Source organism: Pan paniscus, chromosome 15 (assembly GCF_029289425.2).
Source record: "Pan paniscus chromosome 15, NHGRI_mPanPan1-v2.0_pri, whole genome shotgun sequence".
NCBI lineage: Eukaryota > Metazoa > Chordata > Mammalia > Primates > Hominidae > Pan > Pan paniscus.
This window is the reverse complement of record NC_073264.2, coordinates 46,288,246-46,309,350: the sequence shown is the minus strand read 5'-3', so window position 1 is coordinate 46,309,350 and position 21,105 is coordinate 46,288,246. Positions and strand designations below refer to the sequence as shown.

Below are 21,105 nucleotides of genomic sequence, written 5' to 3'. Positions count from 1 at the left end.
TAGGACTACAACCAAATTGTCTTTAGAAAATTCCTACAAAATGGCATATTTGAAGAGAGGCAAATTCTTCAACTGAGAAATCTTTTTCAGGAAGAATGCCAGGAAACATCATGTTCAGTTACCCATGGGGTATACGCACATAATAGCTTCAAAATACTATGACAAGCTGCAGATATTCTCTGAAGATTGAATAAAGCAACCCTATTCATCAGTTTTGGGCTTGCTACAAGTAGAGAATGTTTTAAGAGGGAGGGCGTAAGATGCACATATTGTAGCTTGGGAACTATTCCACATGGGTCAGGAATTCCCAGCTCTTACTTCAAAATTAGTCCAGTCTAAGATACCTGTCATTTCGGCCATGTGGGATTGCGGGATACCCATCACCTGGTAGCAAGCCTCGATCTGCTGTGTCACCAAGGGTTTCGTTGGGGCCATGAAGACCACCTTTCCTGAAGGGAACCAGCGGTAGAAATTGTACATGACCACAGCGGCAATAAAGGTCTTTCCCAGTCCGGTAGGCAGACACACCAGCGTATTGCAAAACAGAGCAGCCCGGGAAATGTGCAGCTGGTAGTCCCGCACTGGGCAATTGGTAGGGTAAATCCACAGGGCGCCCGCGGAGGTGCAGAACCCGCCATTCTCTAGACACAACTGCCGCTCAGCCTCGTACGCCGCGACAAGCAACACATCATCGTCCGACTCCAGCTGAGCCTCCGCTGCTGCTGGCAAAGGCGCCTTGGAGCTGCCAGGGCTCTGAGGTCGCTCAGTTCCGGAGCTGCAACCCGGAGTCCCAGATGATCGGGAGATACTTGAGCCCCACGTCTGAAAAAGCGTTCTTTGCCGTCCGCTCATTAGGCCGACAACCACCGAAGGCTTCTGTCAGATATCCGTAGCAGCAGCAGCTCAACCGCTACGGTTCCGATCCCCATCGGTTTCCTTCGCACAAAACTCTGGAACGAGAAGGCGGGACTAAGGCCATTTTATCCAGTTGAAAATGCCGCCACTGAGTTTCCGTTGGGAATGATTGGCTGGCTTCCCGGAAACCTTCACAGCCCTCCCGGAGACTCATGCGCATTATTAAGGCGTTACTCTAAATATGGTCCCCGGTGCAGTTCCGGTGTTTTGTTTTAACAAACTCTAAATTTAAGTTCCGTTTCCAATGATTAGATGGCTGGGCGTCATTGCTAACGTGATAAATCACTTAAAATGTTATAATAGAGATTTATTGTAAAATATTACATACCCGGGGACAATGGAATAGCCATCAATTTGGGAACTTAATGTTATTGAGCGTCTAACGTGCCTCATTCCTTGTACTTTTAAATCAGAATATAAAGTGAAAAGCAAAAATGTGTAGAAGGAATAATTTGTCTTATATCTCTATCTGGGCTGAGAAAACAAAATGCCAAGTCTCTTTTTCACCGCGCTGGGAGTGACAACCCATTATTTTAATATTTTCATTGTTTAAAGGGAAGTGAACGTGGTCTGGTCCAGCTATTCGTCAGAATTTTTTTTTTTTAATGCTCCTTGCAAAGCAGAGCTAACTCATAAGCAACATGCCCAGAGTCAGCCTAGATTTTTTTAAGTAAGGAGTCCTGATGTTCAACTATTAAATCTTTATTATAGATAAGAGCATTATAATAAACGTCGGTGTGCAATTATTCCACTCTAACGAAGATTTCTATCTCAAATAATTCCTGACTTCTCTCTAAACCTGACTTTGAGTAACCTCTGTAAATTTGTTTCCTCGTGTACTGAGAAAAAAATATACATCACAGAGTTACAAGCATTAATAATGTCATTCTCATCAGCAAGTGGCATCCTGAGTGCGGCTTCTTTATAAATTGTTTTATTTGTTCAAGTTTCTGAACTTCGTTTTGGACAAACTTTCTCGTATTTGTATGGGGGGAAGGGGATGGGCAGTTTGTATTTAAGTTTCGGTTGTGTGATCTTTAAAAGGGAAATGGTGGGATATGGGTTTTCGGATCGACAAGGACTGAAGCACTTCAGGTGTGACTTTTTAGGCTAGAACTAGATAAAACGAGATAAGGAGCCTGAATGCTGTTTTCTTTTAACAGGTTATAGACTGGACTTTAAAGGCATAGCTGCCTTAAATGTGGGTAATGGTTGATAAATGTCGCTACCATCAGAGGTCGCTTCACAAGGGGTCTAATTCAGAATCGAAGATCTCTAGCGGTCTTCTACTCAGTCGACTGCAGAGACGACCGCGGTAGGTTTTTCAACCCGGACTCAACAAAGAAGCCCTCATAGCACAGCCTTGACGTCACTCAAAGACAGGCCCCAATCCCGACTGCTAGAGCAGAGGCCCGCCCCTCGACCTCCGTGAGTGGCCACGCCCCGCCCTAGGGGGCGGGGCGATGCCGAACTGCGGCGGGCTGGCTCAGTAAAGCGGAGGCAGCGGGGGAAGATGGCGGCGGCCGTTCCACAGCGGGCGTGGACCGTGGAGCAGCTGCGCAGTGAGCAGCTGCCCAAGAAGGACATTATCAAGTTTCTGCAGGAACACGGTTCAGATTCGGTACCGGAGGCGTAGGGGCGGCCGGGCTGGTGCTGCTGAGGGACGCCTCACCCCCCTGGAGATGCCCATACATTCCGTATTCCTCTGTGCCCCCGCCCTCGTCTTCCCGCGGCCGGTGGCCTGGAAGGCCGGAGCGGCCCAGCTTGTGCTTTGGTGCCTCGCTCCCGCCTCTCGGGCGTTCTCTACTGGGGCAGGGGAGCAGCTTTATTTCTTGGGGCACACAGGCTGCAATTGTAGAGTTAGAACCTCATTGGGATCCTTGAGTGGGGGTGGAGGCCAGAAAAATAGGAACCCGAGAATATTGGGGGCTAGGGCGGAGAGGCCGAGGAATAGTGGTGTGGATGAGACTCCTGGGAGCGGGGCGCCGGCTACTAGGGAAATGGGAAGGGATGTGAAGATTTCTGTGGGAACGGTGTATCCAACTTGCTTTTCTCAACAGTTTACTAAATACTGAACATTAATACGTGTGATTTTTTAAAAATCCGTAGGTTGTGGTTTAAGTTTTGATTTAACATATCGACCCTTTAAATGACCTTTTCACCTTTATACTTTAAGGGAGCTACATGCACATTTCTCTTGTGCAGTGGTCTGTCATTGTTATAAACAGACTAAGAAATTTATTTGAAATGCTTTATACTGTAGGCTCTCCATTTGTCAGCATAGTCTCCATCTTAACCATCCGTCTATAGTCAAGTTATTTTTGTCACACTTGTTTTTCCTTTGGAAAATAAGTTCATTCATGCATCTGTTAAATTGCTGAAATAGTTGTGCACGCAGCATTCTCTTACAAGCGGCAGCCTGCTTGTGTTTTCTATACATTTTTTAAAATTCTAAACTTTTCTTTTAGAAAAACTGTTTCTGGGTTTTTTTGTTTGTTTGTTTGAGATGGAGTCTCTCTCTGTTGCCCAGGCTGGAGTGCAGTGGCGCGATCTCGGCTCACTGCAACCTCCGCCTCCCGGGTTCAAAGGATTCTCCTGCCTCTGCCTCCCGAGTAGCTAGGACTACAGGCGCGTGCCACCACGCCAGGTTAATTTTCTGTATTTTTAATAGAGACGGGGTTTCACAGTGTTAGTCAGGATGGTCTCGATCTCCTGACCTCGTGGTCCGCCCGCCTCGGCCTCCCAAAGTGCTGGGATTACAGGCGTGAGCCACTATTTCTGGGTTATTTTGAGAAGCTTGTATTTTATTTTCATTTTGGGCGGGCGTCATGACAGGGAGATAGAAGAACTCTCCAACTTCCAGTGCCTTCTTCCTTAATTATTATCCTGGCATCCGCATCTTAGATTAATTTAGCAGATATTAATACAACATCTGTAACAAGAACTATTCTCAGTGTTTGGAGGTACAAGGGTGAAAAAGAAAGAACATGTGTCGGGGATCTTACCCCATTTTAATGGAACTATTTTCTCTTAAGCCAATTCGTATTTCATCTGAAACAATAGAATAGACATCATTAACATTTAATAATACCTCAGTCATGTACTTCATCCATCATATTCTTATGAAACAAATCATGCCATGTGGAATCGTATGTAAAACTGGGCCACGTGGAACAATTTCAACAGACTTGGATTATCAAAATGTTTTTATAACATATTAATCTTTTAAATGCATAGTCTCGGTCGGTCGTGGTGGCTCATTCCTGTAATCCTAGCACTTTCGGAGGCCAAAGCGGGCGAATCACTTGAGGCCAGGCATTCAGGACCAGCCTGGCCAATGTGGCGAAACCTCATTTCTACTAAAAATACAAAAAAAATTAGCTGGGCCTGGTGGTGGGCGCCTCTAATCCCAGCTGTTGGGGAGGCTGAGGCAGGAGAATCGTTTCAACCCAAGAGGGGGAGGTTGCAGTGGGCCGAGATTGGGCCGCTGCACTCCAGCCTGGGCGACAAAGCTAGACTCTGTCTCAAAAAAAAATAATAATAATCTCCGGTGATCATTAACACTTAGACCTATACTTGACAATAATTATTTTATTAATCATAAGATATCAAAGAGATGTTTATGCTTTTATGCTTTGGGTATTTTCTGGAATCTTTAACAAGAAACCACCAGCATGCTAAAGGTAACTGATTACTTCCGTTTAGTCAACTTTGTCTCCTTTCCCCATCAGCTGTTATTTAGAACATATCTTTGAAAGAAAAAGAAAAAGAAAAAAAATACAATAGTGATAGTGTTAACTGTTAACTGCTAATAATGTTAACTGCTTTATCAAAAGCTTAGAAGATGCCAAAGGACAACTTTGAGAAGGTAACAAAATTAGGAATTAAGCAAGGAGCACAAGGCAGAAAAAGAAGCAGAATAAAATAAGGAAACAAAGAAGTTATGGAAATCCTCACAATTACGTGATTTTCAGATAAAGTTATACTACGACTTGCTATTTCAGCAGTAGTATTTTAGTGTCCATCTGCCATCTTAGCAGTCTTATATTTGAAAGAAAAGGAATTCCGCTGTTACCTTGAGCTATTAAATACAGAATTAATCATAATCCCAATATTTATTAAGTTCTTACTGTGTGACAGGCTCTATGCTAAATGCATTAAATGGATTTTTGCATTTTATCCTTATATTAACTCTTTGACGTAGACGCTGTTATTAATCTTCCACTACAGATATGGAGGCTGAGTCTTTAGACAAGCTTAGTCCCCTGTCTAGTGTCAGACAGCTAGGATTTTTTTTTTTTTTTTTTTTTTTTTTTGAGACAGAGTCTTGCTCTGTCACCTAGGCTGGAGTGCAGTGGTGCGATCTCGGCTCACTGCAACCTCCGCCTCCCAGGTTCAAGCAATTCTGCTTCAGCCTCCCGAGCTGGGACTACAGGCATGCGCCACCATGGCCAGCTAAATTTTGTATTTTTAGTAGAGATGGGGTTTTGTCACGCTGGCCAGGCTGGTCTCAAACTCCTGACCTCAGGTGATCCGCCTGCCTCAGCCTCCCAAAATGCTGAGATTACAGGCATGAGCCACCGCGCCCGGCCCACACAGCTAGGATTTTAACCTAGATAATATGACTCCACAGCCCATATACTTAGCAATTATATATATAATGTTAAGCATAGCAATCTCAACATATGTATGTTACATGCTTGTGTAACAGTGACTCTTCCTAGTCTGCTAAGAATGGGTTACAAATGCCTCAGGATAGCTATGCCCAACCTGGCTGGAGGCTCTCAAGGGCTGCACCCAAGTATCCTCCTGCAGTGAGCAGCTGACTCAAGTCACCACAGTGTGCTTGCTGTGTAAATGTTATTTTTTGTGAGTGTTGACAGGAAAAAGTTTAGGATGAAACACTGTGTTCAGTACATAACACTACAGTTGCAGTCTTGTCACTAATTCTTGTAAATACCGAATTTTTTAAAAATCTCTTACTTTTTTTGTAACAAAGTAGAGTATAAACTATAGGGTTTATTTCTTCTTCAGTACTAGTACTACTGAAAACACAACTGCTAATATAAAAGGATCGTTTTCTAATTTTAGACACTTCTTACTCGGGAGAAGTTATCTTGATTACCCAGCTTTTTTCCTTATAGTTTCTTGCAGAACATAAATTATTAGGAAACATTAAAAATGTGGCCAAGACAGCTAACAAGGACCACTTGGTTACAGCCTATAACCATCTTTTTGAAACTAAGGTGAGTATTGTTAGATTCTGTTAGCAGAACATCACTTTTGAAATTTTATTTCCAAAAAAGATGTTTAAAATGCATTGATTTGTTGAATGTGTTGGAGCTTTTCCACCTGTAATTTTTCTGAACTATTATCATAAGTGGACTAGCTGTCAAATCTAGCAAGGCTAATCTGCAGTATGGCAGAATGTTTCAGTATTTTCAAAGGGTCTAGATTTTGTAGCTTAAATTGAGACAACAAATTCTTAAGTCCACTGAAGTTATAAATTCATTAGGTCAGTGGTATTACCGTATTACTTTAGCATATGGTGTATATTAAATGTATTTTGTTGTTGTTTTATTATATATGTTAAATGTTATATTGAAAATAAGTTTCCATTTCACTAATGAATTTAAAGTCTGGTTTAGATTTAGGCTGAGCTTTACAAAAATACATTTTAAGACATTCTCCCACATTTGTTTACTATGAAATGAATATCTTCCACAGGAAAGAAATCTTTATTTAGGAGTTATTTGAATAGTGTTTATATCTCTGGGTATGAGTTGGCCTTTCTAAGGTCATGGTTCTCATTTCAGAATTTATATTGTAAGCTGGTTTGAGGGTAATAATTTATTGTTTAAAAATAAATTATGAACAAAATTCTTTCTTTGCTCTTCGTTTCCTTAGACCATTTATTCACAATTGTGTTATACAACCTATATTTATTATGCAGATGTTCATTTAATTGAGAGGCTGAAAATCTTGATGTTGCTTCTTGGTTTTAGCCTGTCCTGGGTATGATGTTACAACATTTTCCTTACAGCGTTTTAAGGGTACTGAAAGTATAAGTAAAGTGTCTGAGCAAGTAAAAAATGTGAAGCTTAATGAAGATAAACCCAAAGAAACCAAGTCTGAAGAGACCCTGGATGAGGTCTGTATATAATTATTTTTTTATTTTATCATGTGGAGTCTAGAAATTGTATTTATTTCTTTATTATTTGCACTAACTTCTCATAGTGAAGGGTGGTTGAATACAACCACTTTCAATGAGCCAAACACTTAATGTAGTGTGCCATTTCCCTTAGGTGTACTGGGACAGAAATAATCCTAAGAACTAGTGCTTTACAGTTATTAGCCTATTCTGTGAAACACTTCTGATATTGTATTTAATATTGCCTCCACATCTGTCCAGACCTTCTGAGCTTTCAAAGCTATTTTAAGGCCTTGATTCTATAGCCAAGTTGGACTAAGTGAAATACATTTTCTTTTGATTATTTTTAGCTTTTTCTAATGTACATGGTGTCCCTGGCAATAGAAATAATCCAGGCTTGGCTGCAGGATGTGGGTTCATCTGTCTCAGTTTTCCCAACTCAGGTTTTATACTTTGGTACAAAGGTTTGAAGAACCAGATTAATTCATTCCTGCAAATTGACAGCCTTAGTAGAGCTAAGATCGGCTACTAAGAACTGACTTAGCAGAGCTGAATTGATTATAATCTTGTCATTTCTGATAATACCTTACTATCTAAGCTCACTCATTGCCAGCAGTCTTAGTATCAGTGACAATAATCTATTTTTAGTTCTTGTAAAGAGGTGAGGCTATTGATGACAGTGTAGCTTTTGGGTATTTGTGGAAAGTGTAAGTTCAGTTATACAATTATAGATGTTTATTTGATTAAAGCTAGTTAATTTTGCATGATCTTTTCCTATTGGCTAAAAAGCACAAATTAATGTTTATAGGTATATTTGCACACAAAGCAGTTTTAAAGTTTATCACAATTAATATTTAATAAATGTTACATCTATTGAGTAGCTACTAAGGTAAATGGAGCAATTATTATTGAAGGGTTTCAGAAGCAACTGGCAACATAGTTTACCCTCCAGGAAATTAGAATGAGGATGGTTTTAGGAGACAGATAATATTTCATTAAGGAGTTAAGAAAATAAAAGGTAAATTCATAAGAGCTAGAGACAATCTAGAGCGAGCTTATGAGGGTCCTAAACTCTATCATTTTATTTAAAACCTCTTCGTTTAACTGGCCAGCTTGAGCCCATTTATGTACTGTGACTGTTTTCCTAGCGTCCTACATTCAAAAGCCTCTTGTCCATTTCCTTGCTAACCCTCGTTGTCTACTCTCTGTCTTCATGCTTTGGGACTGGAGAGCAGGCATTATAAACACATAATCATAAAACCTTTTATTGAGCCTGGTATAAATTCATGCTTAATATTAGCCAAGCATGTTTTCTAGTTTCATTGCTACTCAACAACATTTATACTATCCTTTGCCCAATTCTCCATCACATTGCTCACTGCTCACATAAAGTATTTGACATTTTCTCACAAATTCTCAGTCCCTTCTTACTCCTTTCTCTTTTTTTGTTTTTGTTTTTGTCTTGGAGACAAAGTCTCACTCTGTCGCCCAGGCTGGAGTGCAGTGGTGCCATCTCGGTTCACAGCAACCTCCCCCTCCTGGGTTCAAGTGATTCTCCTGCCTCAGCCTCCCCAGTAGCTGGGACTCCAGGCAGGCGCCACCATGCCCAGCTGATTTTTGTACTTTTAATAGAGACGCAGTTTCTCCATGTTGGCTGGGCTGGTCTTGAACTCCTGACCTCAAGTTATCCGCCCACCTAGGCCTTCCAAAGTGTTGGGATTACAGGCGTGAGCCACTGCCCCTGGACTCCCTTCTCATTATATGCTCCTGTGTTCTGTAGTGCCAAAATGTGAATGTCTAGCCATTGCCATTCCCTTCTTCTGAGCTTAAAATTTCTCTGAATCTTTGCGTCCCTTTTTTTCTCATGTCTCCTTCAGGACTAATGCTCTCAAACATCTTCCTTTTATTTTAAACGTTCATTCCTTTTCCATTTTCAAGCATTCGAAGCAAGGCCTCATACCCAGAATGTTAAAAACGTTGTTCATTTCTTGCCTCCCTTCTCTTTCTTTATCCAGTCAGCAACAAAATGGGTATTCTAATAAGATTTCTAAAACAATACTTTGCAAACCACACCCTGCTGAAAAATCTTCAGTAATTGAGTGTTGTCTAGAATTGCCCCGTTCAGTATGGTAGTTACTAACAATATGTGGCTACAGAGTGCTTTAGCTACTTTGAACTGAAATGTGCTTTAAGAATAAAATATATACTCAGTTGCAAAGGTGTAATTTAGACGTTTCTTTTTTAAAAAAGAATGTAAAATATCTCAGTATTTTTTATATTGATTACTTATTGAAATGATGGTATTTGGGATGTTTTAGTTTAAATAAGAAAATTTTTCATTTAAAAATTTTTTATTTTATTTTTTTAAGACAGGGTCGGTTGGGAGGCCGGGCATGGTGGCTCATGCCTGTAATCCCAGCACTTTGGGAGGCCGAGGCAGGCGGATCACCTGAGGTTGGGAGTTCGAGACCAGCCTGGCCAACATGGTTAAACCCTGTCTCTACTAAAAATACAAAAAATTAGCCAGATGTGGTGGTGCACACCTGTAATCCCAGCTACTCGGAAGGTTGAGGTGGGAGAATCGCCTGAACCCCGGAGGCGGAGGTTGCGGTGAGCTGAGATCGCACCATTGTACTCCAGCCTGGGCAACAAGAGTGAAACTCTGTCTCAAAAAAAAAAAAAAAAAAAAAAAAGACAGGGTCAGTCAGGTACAGTGGCTGGTGCCTGTAATCCCAGCACTTTGGGAGGCCAAGAGGGGCAGATCACTTGAGGTCAGGAGTTTGAGACCAACATGGTGAAACCCCGTCTCTACTAAAAATACAAAAATTAGCTGGGCATGGTGGCATGCACCTGTAATTCCAGCCACATGGGAGACTGAGGCAGGAGAATCACTTGAACCCAGGAGGCAGAGGTTGCAGTGAGCCGAGATTGCGCCACTGCACTCCAGCCTGGGCAATAGAGGGAGACTCAGTCTCAAAAAAAAAAAAAAAAAAAAAAAGACAGGGTCATGCTGTGTTGCCCAGGCTGGACTCAAACTCGTGGGCTCCAGTGATCCTCCTGCCTCAGAATACTCAGAATAACTGGGACTACAGGCATACCACTGCCTGGCATAGACATACTTCATCTCTTTCTTTTTACATTTTTAAGTGCAGCTATTAGACAACTCAAAATTACATTTGTGACTCCCATTTTTATTGGTCACCACTGGTCTTCAATATATATCCAAATTTCTTATTCTTGGCATTCAAAACTTCCAAAATGTGGCTGCTGCTAAGCTCCATATTCCATGTTTCTATAGACGTATTCTTTTTTTTCTTTGTTTTTTGAGACGGGGTCTCGCTCTGTTGCCTAGGCTGGAATGCAGTGGTGTGATCTCGGCTCACTGCAACCTCCGCCTCCCGGGTTCAAGCAGTTCTCCTGCCTTAGCCTCCTGAGTAGCTGGGATTACAGGCGCACACCACAACGCCCGGTTAATTTTTGTATTTTTAGTAGAGACAGGGTTTCACCATGTTGGTCAGGCTATTGTCAAATTCCTGACCTCGTGATCCACCCACCTCGGTCTCCCAAAGTGCTGGGATTACAGGCGTGAGCCACTGTGCCCGGCCTGTATAGACATGTTATTGGCCAGGTGCAGTGGCTCACGCCTATTATCCCAGCACTTTGGGAGGCCAAGGAAGGTGGATCACTTGAGCCCAGGAGTTCAAGACCAGCCTGGGCAACATGGCGAAACCTGTCTCTACCAAAAAAGTAGCCAGGCATGGTGGTGTGTGCCTGTAGTCCCAACTACTCAGGAGGCTGAGCAGGGAGGATCCTTTGAGCCTGGGAGCCAGAGATTGTAGTGAGACAAGATTGTGTGCCACTGCACTGCCTAGGTGGCAGAGTAAGACCTTGTCTCAAAAAAAAAAAAATTTTTTTTTCTTTGACCACAAATGTCTGCTCATTGTCTACTACATCATGCCCTTTCCTACCTCCATATTTTATTTCTTCCTTAGAGTGTCCTTTTACTATCCCTATTTGTCACTTCTGTGCTCCCTTTAAGACCCAGCTCCTGGGCTCATTGCTTCCTCTGGAATTTTTACCATGTGAGACTTTGCTGTATACATACACAACTGCATACATTCCTAAGCACATTTGTATTATTTATTTCTACCTTTATTTTAATATAAAGACTTGTCTAATAGCTCTTATGGGATTTTAAATCAGTCACTGTCAATATATTTATTGTCTATTATATATTAAATAGCGTTGAGGAAAATTTTCATGGTATGAATGAGTATTGTACAGGAAAGAAAATATAAGTTACGACAGAAACTCACACTTAGCAATTAGAAGTCAGTATAAAAGTACTCAAACGAAAAATTTGATAACTTCATCTTTGATAACTGCTTCATATGTAGTTATTACCACCTTCTGGTGATTCTGCCTCCAAAATATATCCCAAAGCCATTCATGTTTTGTCATCCTCACTGTTAACACCCTGGTCTAAACCTAAACTACTATAGTAACTTTTTTCCTAACAAGTCTCTCCACTTCTACTTTTGCTTCCCAAGTCATTTTTTATATTTCAGTCACAGTGATCTATTTAAAACACAAATCTGGCTGGGCAGTGTGGCTCACGCCTGTAATCCCAACACTTTGGGAGGCTGAAGCAGGCAGATCACCTGAGGTCAGGAATTCGAGACCAGCCTGGCCAACATGTGAAACCCCACCTGCACTAAAAATACAAAAATTAGCCAAGTGTGGTGGTTCATGCCTGTAGTCCCAGCTGCTGGGGAGGCTGAGGCAGGAGAATTGCTTGAACTCGGGAAACAGAGGTTGCAGTGAGCCGAGATCACACCACTGCACTCCAGCCTGGGCAACAGAGTGAGACTCGGTCTCAGAAATAAATAAATAAAATAAACACAGATCCGATTCTGTAACTTCTCTTATTTAAAACTCTAAATTGGCTAATGTCCTAAAGATAAAAACCCAGATTCTAACATGTCCTACGTATTTTTCTAGCCGTATTTCATGCCATTCTCCCTTTCATTGCTCCCTTACAGACAGTAATATTTTTATACTTTTGAAATATTATTAAGCAGGCACAGTGGCTCCTGCCTGTAATCCAGCACTTTGGGAGACTGAGGCAGGTGGACTGCTAGAGCCTATAAGTGAGCTGTGATCACACCACTGTAAAATATCTCAGTATTTTACAGTGGTATGATCACTCCAGCCTCAGCAACACTGAAACCCTGTCTCTTAAAAAAGGAAAAATATATATATATATAATTTTTTTTTTTTTAAGACAGAGTTTTACTCTTGTCACCCAGGCTGGAATTCAGTGGCACAATTTTGGCTCACTGCAACCTCTGCCTCCTGGATTCAAGTGATTCTCCTGCTTCAGCCCCCTAAATAGCTGGGATTTCAGGCGCCTGCCACCATGCCCAGGTAATTTTTGTATTTTTAGTAGAGATGAGGGTTTCCCCATGTTGGCCAGGTTGGTCTCGAACTCCTGACCTCAGGTGATCAACCCTTCTGGGCCTCCCAAAGTGCTGGGTTTACAGGTGTGAGTAACTACGCCCAGCTGATTGAAAGATTTCTATGCTGTGTGCACCTGCTCTACTGAGAAGGTCATGGAAAAGACAAGAGTTCAAAGGCTGATAGAATTCTGGAACTTCAGGGAGGGATAGATTAAGATCCTGCATGGTTTAGGCCTTTGGACACAAAACTATAAGCAGTAATTGTTAATATCACTCTAGCAGTTGAGTAGAGGACTGACTCAAGGTGTCAGAGATAAACACAATCAGACATTAAAGTGGTGAAAACAGATTTTATTCAGCCTACTGACAGTAGGGGAAAGAGCTAAACTCCAGTCTGATTTGTGGAGGGGTAACTGGGCCTTTTAAAAGAATGAGGGGGCTGGGCCTGGTGGCTCACGCTTGTAATCCCAGCACTTTGGGAGGCCGAGGCGGGCAGATCACGAGGTCAGGAGATGGAGACCATCCTGGCTAACATGGTGAAACCCCGTCTCTACTAAAAATACAAACAAAAATTAGCTGGGTGTGGTGGCGGGCGCCTGTACTCCCAGCTACTTTGGGAGGCTGAGGCGGGAGAATGGCATGAACCCAGGAGGCAGAGCTTGCAATGAGCCGAGATCATGCCACTGCACTCCAGCCTAGGTGACACAGCAAGACTCCGTCTGAAAAAAAAAGAAAAAAGAAAAAAAAGAATGAGGGAGTAGAGAGGGATTTAAGCAGAGTTAGAGAAGTGAAAAATTACATAAAGTAGGAAGTGGGGTTGGTCCATATGAAACCCATCTGAGTTTGCCAACTGGCGCTTATCAAAATCAGGCTCCCACAGAGACAGAGACAGGGGTCCTATCTTCATCTTGAGGCGTTGGCTGGAACAAACAGTAAATTTTTTTTGGCAGCCTTAAGTTTTCTTAGGCGGACACTTTAAGGAGGGATCAGGTCCTCCTAGGAATAAGGCCTTGAGCTATTTGAAACTTGTGTTTGTTCAAATCTTTATAGTCCAAGGTTGAAGGCTTGTGAAGAAGAGGTCTCAGAGGACCCTAGCTAGGGTTTGGTCAGGGAGAGAATCTTTTGCCCAAGAGGTAGACTATTTGCAAGGAGATCAGACTTTTTTTTTTTTTTTTTTAGATGGAGCCTTGCTCTGTCGCCCAGTGGCTCACTGCAACCTCCGCCTCCTGGATTCAAGTGATTCTCCTGACTCTACCTCCCGAGTAGCTGGGATTACAGGCACACGCCACCACATCCACCTAATTTTTGTATTTTTAATAGAGATGGGGTTTTACCATGTTGGCCAGGCTGATCTCAAACTCTTGACCTCAAGTGATCCACCCACCTTGGCCTCCCAAAGTGCTGAGATTACAGGTGTGAGCCACCGCACCCAGCACAGATATTTTTACTTACAAGTCTTGGAAAAGGATAAAACCTTCAGCTAGGGAAATGAAAGTGAATAAAAATTTGCATAACTTGACCAATTAGAAATAGATCAGGAATAGGCCAGGCGCGGTGGCTCACACTTGTAATCCCAACACTTTGGGAGGCCGAGGCGGGCGGATCACGAGGTCTGGAGTTCAAGACCATCCTGGCCAACATGGTGAAACCGTGTCTCTACTAAAAACCCAAAAAATGAGCTGGGCGTGGTGGCAGGCGCCTGTAGTCCCAGCTACTCGGGAGACTGAGGCAGGAGAATCACTTGAACCCAGGAGGCAGAGGTTGTTGCAGTGAGCCGAGATGACACTGCCGCACTCCAGCCTGGCGACAGAGTGAGACTCCATCTCAGAAAAAAAAAAAGAAATAGGTCAGGAATAAAGAAAACACTTTCTCTTGCTTTTCAAACTCAGGAACTAATAGATTTGAATTATTGGATATCCAAGCACACCTTTGTTATTTATTTTATGAAATTTAGAAACCAAATATAGATTTGGATAATGCAGATCCCTCTGAATTTGGTCTGAATTCAGAAACCAAATAGATTTAGGTAAGGATACTTTTAAATTCGGTACACTTCTTTTTTTTAATTAACTCCCTAAGATTCTTGACAGTTCCTCTGTCTGCTTTCCTCTCATATATGAATTGCTATTGATTAGATTAATATGTAACCTTTTTTGTAGAAGACCCTGATAATCCTACTTTGTTCTAGGAAATATGCCTCTTATAGCAATTTCTTTAGGTAATTTCATCCATTGTGTGAATTTATTTTCCAAATCAGGGACAGAGGCAATATCACTGTATTCATTCTAATTGGTTATTATAAAAACACCTAGTAATATCAATTATTGCTGCTAAAACAGTTCAAATCTTTGTGGGGGGGAAGTCACCATCCCTTATTTTAATGCCTTATGATTCCATAGGAATTAAATAGTAATGATTTTTTCTAACTTTAGGAAATAACTGAAATCATGTTATGGTTTGGTGAATTATTAACAGAATCTTATTAGAAGAATTTAGGCTTCCAAAGAAGCTGGAAGTTATTTGAAATTAAATTATAGATGTGTAAGTTACTAATAGTCACATCACAGCCTTGAAATTAGATACTGAGGGTTTTGTTTGTTTATTTATTACCAAATCCATCAAACTCTTTAAACTGACTTTGGTCATTGTTGGCTATTGTTTGTCATTCTTTTAAAGGACACAAATTAATAACTCTGTGTGTGTGTGTTGTTTTTTGTTTTTAGGGTCCACCAAAATATACTAAATCTGTTCTGAAAAAGGGAGATAAAACCAACTTTCCCAAAAAGGGAGATGTTGTTCACTGCTGGTATACAGGAACACTACAAGATGGGACTGTTTTTGATACTAATATTCAAACAAGTAAGTCTAAATGGAATCTTATGCTTTTGGCTTAAAGAGATTCTAAATACTTGGGTGGCAGACAGATGAGTAGTTAGCAGCACCTTTTTCCTGACTGTCACCTACTTTCATCCAGACATACTCTCCCCCAAGATCTACTTGGAAGAGGTCTTCAGTTCACTGATTATTGGCTGGCTAAAGACCTCTTGTTCTTTGGAAAGCAAAAGATAAGGAATCTCAGTCTAAACCTGGTTAATGTCCCAAAGTAAGGCATTAGTATTTGAATAGAAAAGGCAGGATAGTATGCTGTTTTGTGATATAAGTATAGGTCCTACCCCTCTACCCTTTGTTAAGAATGTAATTATTTTTACAGCCAGAATTTTATTGATGGATGATCTTTGTAAATTTTTTCCTTCTTTTAAAATACATAGTATTGTAATTCTGAAATCAAACCACTATATTTTTCCACTGGAATTTAATAATTTCCAATGGAAATTTCTTAATAATAAATTAGAGTATATCATTAATGATAAGGAAAATCTGTTTTACAGGTGCAAAGAAGAAGAAAAATGCCAAGCCTTTAAGTTTTAAGGTCGGAGTAGGCAAAGTTATCAGAGGAGTAAGTAAAGAATGCCAGTGAATCAGTAGATATTCTGGCATATGCTGCTTCTGGTATGGTGCTGTAAAGAATTAGGTTTGGGGATATAATACAAAGGAAACAGACTTTGGAGTTTGACAGATTGGGTATAATCATTGTTAGCTGATCTTGCACAAGTTTTCTGGGTCTCAGTTTCGCTACATATAAAATGAGGACAGTACTGCCTACCTCAAGGTTTTTAGAAGATTAAATGAGCATAACTTGAAGTACCTAATACAGCAGGGGCTTAAATATTAGTCCCTTCCATGTGTACCCATTTTATTATTTTTCTTCATAAAGTAAGTCTTTGTCAGAATGTTTGGCCCTCTAAATTTAAGGTTCCTGTAAAATGTCTTATAACTGTTGTACCATTTACATATAATTTGCAAAGGTAAAATATCTGTCCCACTGAAGTATTCATAGAAGCAGAGTTTGTTTCTGCAGCCTTTTCACCTCATACAACATAGGCTGCAATACCAGAAAATCGTTCAAACATGAGCATGCTTTAACCTACACTTATATGTGAGAGATAACAGAAAGAAACTTTGAGAAAAGAGGAAGTTAGGCTTGACCCGTACTGACCATTATACTGTACAAAAGAAGATAAAAGAGTAGGGCAGACTGTCACCTTCTATGAATCAGGTTTTCATGCTCAGGCCTGCCCATTGTGCCCACTGTTTGTTTTAAATTGTTATTCTCAGAACATCAGACATCAATAACTGAAATGCCTATTTAAATGCAGTTATAGGAACCTTCAATATATTACTCTCTGTACAATCAGTAGGTCCTAAGATATGGTTAAGACAATCATATACAGAATATAAAACATCTTAAAACTAAAGGTTTAGTTGAGCATAACTTATAATTGTTACCTGCCCCAGCCGGGCGTGGTGGCTCATGCCTGTAATTGCAGCAATTTGGGAGGCCGAGGTGGGTGGATCACGAGGTCAGGAGATCGAGACCATGCTGGCTAACACTGTGAAACCCGTCTCTACTAAAAATACAAAAAATTATCTGGGCATGGTGGCACTTGCCTGTAGTCCCAGCTACTTGGGAGGCTGAGGCAGGACAATTGCTTGAACCCGGGGGTGGAGGTTGTGGTGAGCTGAGATCACGCCACTGCACTCCAGCCTGGGCAACAGAGCAAGACTCCATCTCAAAAAAAAAAAAAAATTGTTACCTGCCCGTACCAAGTTGATAGCAAGTATATTATCAAATTGGGCCATTTTTCTATTTCTGTAACTTATTTGCATACTGGTAAATTTCTTCCAGTCTACCGTATTCTTTTTTTTTGAGACGGAGTTTTGCTCTTGTTGTCCAGGCTGGAGTACAATGGTGCAATCTCGGCTTACTGCAACCTCTGTCTCCTGAGTTCAAGCGATTCTCCTGCCTCAGCCTCCCGAATAGCTGGGATTACAGGCATGCGCCACCACACCTAATTTTGTATTCCTAGTAGAGATGGGGTTTCATCATGTTGGTCAGGCTGGTCTTGAGTGCTGACCTCAAGTGATCGCCCTCTTCAGCCTCCCAAAGTGCTGGGATTACAGGCGCGAGCCACCTTGCCCGGCTAGTCTACCATATTCTTATTTTCCAAATGTGACCACCCTAACTTTGTCCCTTGTGCTTTATATGATTGTTGCATTTCAATACAGCATATAATATTAGGAATATTATCCCTTTGGTGATGTGGATTTAACTGTTTGTGGAAACTAGCTTTAAGATCCAAATTTGGAAAATATGGAGAGGCCAACCCAGAAGCCTTTTATTGTTTCTTTGAAAAGTTAGTTTTACCTTTTGCAAAAGATCTTAGTGCCGTAACATTTTAAAAATTGTATTTCCAAAATTAGCTGGGCATGCCTGTAATCCCAGCTACTAGGGAGGCTGAGGCAGGAGAATCGGTTAAACCCGGGAGGCAGAGGCTGCAGTGAGCCAAGATCACGCTATTGCACTCCAGCCTGGGCAACAAGAGCGAAACTCCATCTCAAAAGAAAAAAATGTATTTTATGTGCCAACGTGACTCCACTATTACAATTTGGTAATCTTAAAACAATTTTACAGTGAGTACTTGCCAGTGTATTCCAATAAAAATAAACTCGTTTGTCCTGTGATGTAAAAGTGTTGCAGGTTTATGATGGTGCTAATAACAAACTGGTTTTCATAATGTATGGCATGTTACAGTTTACAAAAAGTTTTTTTTTTTGTTTTTTGTTTGTTTGTTTGTTGTTGCCCAGACTGGAGTGCAGTGGCTCAATCCTGGCTCACTGCAACCTCCACCTTCTGGGTTCAAGTGATTCCCCTGCCTCAGCCTCCCGAGTAGCTGGGATTACAGGCACCCACCACCGCACCCAGCTAATTTTTTTATTTTTAGTAGAAGATGGGGTTTCACTATGTTAGCTAGGCTGGTCTCAAACTCCTGACCTTAAGTGATCTGCCCACCTCGGCCTCCCAAAGTGCTGGGATTATAGGTATGAGCCCCAAAAGGTTCTTTTCACATTAAAAAAGCCCTGCTTAAAATACCCTTTTTTTTCTATTGAAGAAATGGAAGACAAAGATTTAGGGACTCACTGAAGTACATTATCTTAGAATATAGTGAAATCTATAGTAATAGATTCTGTGTTTGTTTTAACATACAATCTTGTCTTGACTGTCCTGGTATTGCATGTGCTTTTTGCAAAATACCATTAGTTTTTATTTTGTTCTTGCCTTTAGTGGGATGAAGCTCTCTTGACTATGAGTAAAGGAGAAAAGGCTCGACTGGAGATTGAACCAGAATGGGCTTATGGAAAGAAAGGACAGCCTGATGCCAAGTATCCTTTTTTCCCCTTCATAATTAAAGTTAAAAAAAAAAAAAAAACCTCTAGATCACCTTTGAAGATGTGAAAGATGCTGTCTAGGCAAACTTCTGGATCAAGAATCCTGTCCAGACTAGTCTTCCTGATATTTAGATGCTTATGTGTCAGCACCTCCAACAGGCAATAGTATTTTCTATTGGTATAAAGTTCAAACCTCAGCTAGAATTTTTGTTTCTCTTATTCAAATTCTTAACTTTCAAGACCTTAACTGTGAAGTTTAAGCTTAAACAGCAATTCTTAATGTTTTTAAGAGTTTAAGAAAAGTTACCATGCCCAGTACAAACTGTAGCAAACTACGATGCAAATATGGCTCATGGTAATTTTATGGTACAGTATAATTTCAGGCAATTAAATTCAAAGCTTAGAAATGGAATAGATGTGGGAGATTACCAGTTGTGAACTGAAGGAGACCACAGAATCAACAGTGTTAGTGTAAGCATTTATTATTACTACTAATGACAATACTCACTGATAAGTCCAGTTTGTGAACATTTAAAAAAAAAATAAGGAATGACTCCAGACCATTAAGACCAGACCAATCCAATAGGTAAGAGGGAAGGTAAGTTTATGGCTTTTGTTGGTTCCATTCCTCTTGGACCCATCAGATTAAGTTTGAAAAAACAAGTCCTTTGGGAGGCAGCTTTCTGTAGTCTTAGCAGATAAACATATTTGGGAATATAATAGCTCTCTTAGCTTTTCAAAATCAAATGAACAGGCTGGGCACCATGGCTAATGCCTGTAATCCCAGCACTTTGGGAGGCCAAGGAGGGCAGATCACCTGAGGTCAGGAGTTCAAGACCAGCCTGGCCAACATGGTGAAACCCCACCTCTACTAAAAATACACAAATTAGCCAGGCGTGGTGGTGCAGGCCTGTAATCCCAGCTACCCTGGAGGCTGTGGCAGGAGAATCACTTGAACCTGGGAAGCGGACGTTGCAGTGAGCTGTGATCATGCCACTGCACTCCAGCCTGGAGGAAAGAGTGAGGCTCTGTCTCGGTAGTGGGGGGAAAAAAAATCAAATGGTCAGCTGCAGCTCCCTCTCCCATGTGAAGAAGCATCTCAAGACCAATCTGATGCACATATAAATTATATAACTCTTAAGTTAGCATATTTTGGTTTTTTTTTGAGACAGGGTCTCGCTCTGTCACCCAGGCTGGAGTGCAGCAGCGTGATCTCAGCTTGCTGCAACCTCTGCCTCCCGGGCTCAAGCAATTCTCCTGCCTCACCCTCCCTAGTAGCTGGAACTACAGGTGCGCACCACTACGCCTGGCTAATTTTTGTATTTTTAGTAGAGACAGGGTTTCACTGTATTGGCCAGGCTGGTCACAAACTCCTGACCTCAGGTGATCCACCTGCCTCAGCCTCCTAAAGTGCTGGGATTACAGGTGTGAGCTACTGTACCTGGCCTTGAACTTAGCATCTTAAAATGCACAGTAAATATGTACTACCTCATAAAAACTTTAATTCTCTCTCTATATATATATATATATTTTTTCCACCACCCCCCCCCCCCCCCAGCTAGAATGACATTACTTTTGTTTTGGAGTACTTAATAGTCTTCATTAAGTGGTGGCTAATTTAGGAGTACTTGTAAAGCATCCAGGTAAGGAGGATCCTAGTCTAAGCTCAATTTATCTAGTGAGCCTATCTAGTCAGCCTATCCTACACTAAGGTTATGGGGGTAGGGGAGAGGCACTTTTTATCAAATGTACCTTGACTTCTTCAACAGAATTCCACCAAATGCAAAACTCACTTTTGAAGTGGAATTAGTGGATATTGATTGAAATAGCAGTGCTTCAGCTCTAAGGATATTAGCAACAATGATAAAACTTGGCCTTGAAGAAACTTACTTACACAACTAGTTAGAACTTGTTACTATTGTAAAGGAAGAGTCAACTGGAAAATTCAAGGAGTTAATAAAATTTGTTTACTTGGTCCCAGCTTTTGAGAGATGTAATCCCTTATAAATCCCTGGTCTAAAATACTTTCCTACAGCTGTGTAAAATACTGGTCAAGGAGAACTTTTTCCTTTTACCTCATGTTGTAAACTTAAGTGGCTCAATAAAAATTGATCCACTGTCTTGATCTGACTGTGATTTGTTTGGTGTTAATATATTATTGTTCTGATTAGGGAACTGGAACTAAGGACCTCATCAAACCAGGGAGTAACTCCCAGTAAAATTATCTGGACAGATTGCCTGTATAATGAGAAGGCAAAAGCATAAGGCTTGAGGGGAAACAAAATGCTAAAA

The 21,105-nt window shown here is 41.1% G+C and overlaps 2 protein-coding genes across 5 annotated transcripts in view; one reads left to right on the top strand and one right to left on the bottom strand.

Annotated features, from left to right (window-relative positions):
* The window catches only part of FANCM (FA complementation group M), a 66,071-nt gene extending 63,742 nt beyond the window's left edge, over nucleotides 1–2,329 (bottom strand). The window contains exons 1-2 of one of the 4 annotated variants that reach the window (XM_055097552.1): nucleotides 2,145–2,329; nucleotides 345–950 (exon numbers count right to left, since the gene is read on the bottom strand). In XM_055097552.1, coding sequence (XP_054953527.1) covers nucleotides 345–852 — 508 coding nt within the window. In that variant the 5' untranslated portion in view covers nucleotides 853–950; nucleotides 2,145–2,329. Of the gene's footprint in view, nucleotides 1–344; nucleotides 1,051–2,144 lie in introns of those variants that run through there. The other 3 variants (XM_003831753.5, XM_063596066.1, XM_057299675.2) reach the window with 3 other exon arrangements.
* FKBP3 (FKBP prolyl isomerase 3) lies at nucleotides 951–20,938 on the top strand. The gene is made up of 7 exons (XM_003831758.7): nucleotides 951–2,536; nucleotides 6,060–6,161; nucleotides 6,959–7,066; nucleotides 15,249–15,384; nucleotides 15,915–15,982; nucleotides 18,710–18,807; nucleotides 20,583–20,938. The coding sequence occupies exons 1-7, from the start codon at nucleotides 2,429–2,431 to the stop codon at nucleotides 20,635–20,637; spliced, it is 675 nt and encodes a 224-aa protein (XP_003831806.1). The 5' UTR covers nucleotides 951–2,428; the 3' UTR covers nucleotides 20,638–20,938.
* Nucleotides 20,939–21,105: the final 167 nt, after the last annotated feature.

Bases quoted from the DNA above. Each gene is read 5' to 3' on its own strand.
- FKBP3 (XM_003831758.7), top strand. From the start codon at position 2,429: ATGGCGGCGGCCGTTCCACAGCGGGCGTGGACCGTGGAGCAGCTGCGC. The intron at 15,983-18,709 runs GTAAGTAAAGAA...TCTTGCCTTTAG, and splicing joins TAGGCAAAGTTATCAGAGGA to TGGGATGAAGCTCTCTTGAC. The intron at 18,808-20,582 runs GTATCCTTTTTT...CTTCTTCAACAG, and splicing joins AAAGGACAGCCTGATGCCAA to AATTCCACCAAATGCAAAAC.